We start from the raw sequence: 5,546 nt of genomic DNA on the forward strand, positions 1-5,546 counted from the left end.
TCATTGCCCCAAGTATTCATCCTAGTCACACTTTCAGGCGCTCTACAAAAAAATATCAGGTTAGTCCTGCAATGATAATGATACTAACAACAATTTTGAAGGCATCATAAACATGACTTACCATATCACAACCTATCATATGTCCACAATAAAGTCCTAACCAATCTCTAAAGGTAAAAGGCCATAGTTGGCTCGCACCCCAAATGTGCACATTTGAACAAAACGACTCCTCTATGCTACCACCACAGCCTCCCTTTTCTCAGGCCAATGTGACCTAGGTCTATAAAGATACTTACTCCACTGACACTTTTGGTACTCATACTACACATATAAGATATTAGTCAATAGTTATGGTGCAAACTACAAACAATGGTTGCAACATCTAAACTCATCCAGACATAAACTTACTTGATTCTTGTTACAACATCTAAATTTAGGAACTTCATTGTTAGAATAAACCACAATAAATTTCCACATGCACAAAGGGGTGGATTCATGAGCCATATTGAGGTGACCACATTGTCATCTCCATCATCAGTGCAAGGCTTTGGGGTGGTCGAACTCAACGCTTGAACCCCATGTGTGAAACTGCAACCACAACTTAGTAAAAAGAAGGAATCTGCGATCAACCTTCTTAGGACCATTGATCCACTAGAAAAAATAGCATGACTCCTAGTCATAGGATCATAATATCACCATGATTAGCTCCAATATTACAATAAAAATAAGAGCAAGTTAATAACATAATACAAAGTTCACTTACTTGATAATTATTACAGAAGTAGTGGCACAACAATATCCTCAAGCGTAGATTGATGCACCCTAGTTGCTTTACCATAATGGCACAGAGGCATGGGTAATTCTAGAGGAGCTAGTGCATCTTTGCATGACACGTCATAGTAAAGCCCTATAGGATGACCCTAATAAAGACGTAAAGTTATAGCCAACAACATATAAAAATCATTTCCTCTTCTATAAAACATTAAGCAACTAATCCTAATCTACCAATCAATAAATAACTCACATTTCGAATCAAAACTCGGCAAACTAAACAAAGTTACTATAGCACATAAACATACATTTGAAATCTATAATCATTATATTCATACATTTTATAAGATACATCAATAAACCAACTGTAATCTATTGTCCTATAGATAAACCACACATGCAACGAAATCTAATAAGATGGGATGGAAGAGAGGAAGGAGGGTTGCCTTGGGCAAGCATCAACGACCTCAATTTGGCCTCCATAGAGGTTTATTTGCAATTTAGGGTTCGTGGGGAGAAGGGAGGAGAACAACAAATCAGGAGATAATGGAAACATAGGGAGAAGAGAGCTGACGCGTGGCATTGACTCTTCAAGACTTGGTGTTGGATCGAATAACGCCGATGAGTAAGAATTGGTGTTAACTAATACGATGTCGAGGTTCATAGGTCCCAATGCCAAAGTAGCTACTACGAATACGAATAGTATCTCCGCTAACGTAGCAAGAGGCCAGCCTCAGTTAACAGCACGCCAACCCATAGATGCCAGCATGGTGCCCTAAAAAGCCAAGATTTGAATCCATTTTTAGATAAGAATGTTAGGAAACTATTTATAAAATAGGTTTAAAATCAAGATATAACATTTTCGCTGCAGGGGCCAACTGCAGGGCAGATTGAGGCCCAGGACCACATGGGCGATGGCCCTAGGCGTGGTCCATGTAGAGAAATATCATTTGGGTCTAGGTTTCAAAAATAAATAGCACATCCACGCTTCTACAGCCGGGTGACAGATCGAGTGAGCCAGCGGCATGAAGACCATGGACGTCGCGCGGGGCTCGTGGCATCACGAGCTTGCTAGGGAAGCGCGGGCGCACCGGGGACGCGCGGGAACGTAATGCACTAATCTTTTTTTTATTTCAAAAAAATTTGGATTGCATTTGGTGTGTGGGAGAACAGTAGGGAAATATAGACTCAGTGAAACTCCCGAGAACTATATGCCATCAATTGATTGATCGGACAATTATTCATGATTTTGTTATTGTTCTGAAAAACAAAACACCATTTGTTATGATTCATAAACAGTTCCTGCCAATTAGAAGTCAGATATCTTAAGAGGCACAAGTGTTAAGAGTAGTTGCTAATATATATTTAACAGTCTTCACAAAAACACTTCAAACTGATATCTCAGATATGCTTTCAGCGTTGGAGATATGGTAAGCGTCTAAGCGACCAGGAAGCCCCACGCGACGCGATGGTGTGTACTAGTACGGATACACTGGGCACAGGAGATTTCAGTTAGCATCTAATATTATCTGGCAGCTGAGAGCGAGACAGCGCAAAGGGGCGGCGGGGTCCTGTAGCACGCTGCACGCAGCGGATTCTCCATCGAATTGTCACGGGAGAGGCGCACCCGGCCGGCACGCACCGCCGACCACGCACAAAAAAAAAGTGACAAACCGCGTTGCAACGGAACGGAAGGGAACGGAACGCGAACAAATATCGATCGATCCCGTCCCCATTTCCTTTTGCGCTGTATTTTTGGACTTTCTCCTTCCAATCAATCCCATCTATACTGCCAAAACTGTTGTATGTAAATAAATAAACCTGTACACGTACATATGCATAGCTGGACGCAGGTAGTAGCCGCAGATGGAACCGACCCGACCCGACACGACAGCAGATGTGGGGTTGATTTCTTGGTGTTCTTCCACGCCATCGTCAAGTCCAAAACTCTGCTCCGGTCTACAGTCTACTAGTCTACCACGGGGGCATTTCCGGCAACTGACCCGACCGGCCGGCCCCAGAAAGCAGGGAGGTCCGGGCCCGCTCACCGCCACCGGCCCTGCCACGACAGGACAACACAAGCTTTTCTTTTACTGGTTTCATTGCGTCTTCTATTCGTTCCCTAGCACACTAGTATTCACTAGCGGACGTATGGATATCGATCACATCAGTGCCGTGGTGGTCTCGTCGTCTCCGTCCGGTCTGAAACGGATAGCTGCGACGACACCGGCCGAAAGATCACCGGCGCGCCGTACTGCGGGTAGAGCAGCATCAGGACCGTCGGCGCGTGCACGTAGCTGGGCGACCGTGCGAGCCGGAACCGCTGGAGCACGACCGCCAGCGTGAGCTTCGCCTCGAGCAGCGCCAGGTTCTGCCCGATGCACATCCGCGGGCCGAGCCCGAAGGGGATGAACGCCAGCGGGTGGGCCGCCGCCTTGGCCGCGCCGCCGCCGAACCGGGCGGGGTTGAACTGCGTGGCGTCGGGGCCCCAGAGCGCGCCGTCGTGGTGCATCGCCATGATCGGGATCAGCAGCTCGGTGTCCCGCGGGATGGACACGCCGCCGAGCGTCACGTCGCGCTTCGCGCGGCGGATCGTGGCCACCGCCGGCGGGTACAGGCGGAGCGTCTCGTTCAGGATCATCCCCAGCTGAGAAGGAGAGAGAGAGAGAGAGGGGAGCAAGTAACAAACAAAGTGAGACTTTTTGTCGCAGCAGAGTTACCGAAATGCCCCTGCATATGTTTGGTGGTTTGGATTGGAAATAATGAATGTGCAACGGGGAGCTGGTGTACCGTTTTGAGCTTGGGGAGGTGCTCCTTGGACGGGAGCTCGTCGGCGCCGCACACGGCGAGGACTTCCTGGCGAGCACGCTCCTGCCAGTCCGGGTGCATGGCCAGGAGCACTGTGGCCCAGGTGAGCAGGTTGGTGGTCGTCTGCTTGCCGGCGAAGAAGAACGTCTTGCACTCCTCCAGCATGTCCTCCACGGGCATCGCCCGCGCCTCCTCCTGCTTCTTCTCCTCCTTCTTGTCGCTGGCATTGATCATGAGCCCCAGCAGGTCCCGGAAGCCGTTGCTGCTTCCCTTGTCGTTCAGCTCCGAGTCATCGTCTTGCGCGGCCTCGTCGCTGCGGTGGCCGATGAGCGTGACGAGTCCCCGCCTGATCTCCCTGTCCAGGCTCCACTGCAGCCGGTTCTTCTTGGTCGGCAAGAACCTGCGATGCGAGGCGCGAATCAGACTAAATCCTCAGTCAATCGAAATGAGTTGCAGAGGAAGAGCATATCATCTCTCTTGAGCCTGCCTGACGAACGAACCTGTACCCAGGGACGAAGACCTTGCGGAAGGCCTCGGAGGCGAAGGCCATGAGGCGCGCCTGCATGCGGAACACGACGCGGCCGGAGTCGTAGCTGCTGCCGAACGTAGCGCGCGTGATGGCCTCCTCGGCGACGGCCTGGTACCACTCCGCGACGTCCACCTCCACCTCGCCTCCCGCGGCGGAGGCCATGGCCCGCCACCTCTCCGCCAGCGCCACCACCGACCTGGCGACGTGCGGTGCCAGCCGCTGGGGGAAGCCGGGAAGGGAAGGAGATCCATCGAGAGGGCACGTGTCAGTGTCGCGCCACCATTGGTTGCCGACAGCGATCAGATTAAAGCAACTGAGAGAGAGAGAGAGACAGAGCGTTGTGCGCGTACGTTGAGGTTGTCGGGGTAGAAGGCCGGGGTGAGGACGCGGCGGTGGAGCGCCCACTTGTCGTCGTGGAGACTGACGAGGCCGTCTCCCTCGAGCTTCCGGACGACGGGGTGCGCCTCGTAGCGGTCGAACGCGTCAGCGCGTGTGAGGAGGACCTCGCTGACCAGCTCCGGGTCCGCCACCGTGAGCCGCGGCGTCGGCCCGAACCATATCAAGAACATCGGTCCTGCGCCGCCACGAGCCGGAGCCGCCGCCATTAATAATACACCACTCTAGCTAGAGCTGGACAAGCGAATCGACGACAAGGACGCAGCAAGCGTGGGCCTTTCTAGATGCATGCGTACCGTAGATCTTCCTCCAGTAGTGGTAGAACCCGAGCACCCGCGGGAGCGCGTCGTGCGAGTCCGGCGGCGACATGGGCTTCGCGGTGGCCTCCGCCATGAGCGCGACCATCTCCCTCACGCAGCCCAGGAGGAAGCGGTACGGCGGCCCGCGCACGCCCTGTCGCGCGAAGTGCGCCTCCAGCCGGTGCGGGCGCCACCAGAGCGCGTCCGCCACCCGCGCCGCCACGTGCATCAGGAGCAGACACGCACCCACCGCGGCCACCGCCGCGAGGTTCCACGTGCACCACCGTCCCGACGACGCCGCCTCCGCCTCCGCCTCCGCCTCCATCGATCGCGCGACTTTCCCTGCCTGTGCCTGTGTCGAGGACAAGAAGGAAACACGGCGCCTGTTTTCGCGGTGCGTGTTCTGGTTACTACAGCAGAGCAGAGCAAAGCAAAGCAAGCGCCAAAACGGTTCTGCAGTGCTTGGAAGTGAGCCGGTGAGGAGGGCGGGAAGCGGAGGCCGTTATATATAGCAGCAGGGCGGCCGGCGACACTGGGCCCCACGAAGTGATAGAGGAGTCAACGATGTGGCCGTGGGCAGTTGAGCTTGCTGCTGGGCAGCTCCATTCCTGCATGCGCTTGACCATGGATCTAGGCCAGGAGTCCGTGTACGGGCGACCTTGGCGGCTTGGCCTGTGTGTGTATGCAGATTGAGGTGATGGTGATGCCTGATTATCTGACATGAACAAGTTGTCTTCCTCCTC

General features: G+C 53.3%; 1 protein-coding gene across 1 annotated transcript; it reads right to left on the reverse strand.

Annotated features, from left to right (window-relative positions):
• Window positions 1-2,541: 2,541 nt before the first annotated feature.
• LOC100286851 (uncharacterized) lies at window positions 2,542-5,272 on the reverse strand. The gene is made up of 5 exons (NM_001159622.1): window positions 4,801-5,272; window positions 4,459-4,682; window positions 4,080-4,327; window positions 3,562-3,979; window positions 2,542-3,418 (listed from the first exon to the last, which is right to left on the reverse strand). The coding sequence occupies exons 1-5, from the start codon at window positions 5,126-5,128 to the stop codon at window positions 2,939-2,941; spliced, it is 1,698 nt and encodes a 565-aa protein (NP_001153094.1). The 5' UTR covers window positions 5,129-5,272; the 3' UTR covers window positions 2,542-2,938.
• Window positions 5,273-5,546: the final 274 nt, after the last annotated feature.

This window comes from Zea mays, chromosome 9 (genome assembly GCF_902167145.1).
Source record: "Zea mays cultivar B73 chromosome 9, Zm-B73-REFERENCE-NAM-5.0, whole genome shotgun sequence".
In the NCBI taxonomy this organism is placed as follows: Eukaryota; Viridiplantae; Streptophyta; class Magnoliopsida; order Poales; family Poaceae; genus Zea; species Zea mays.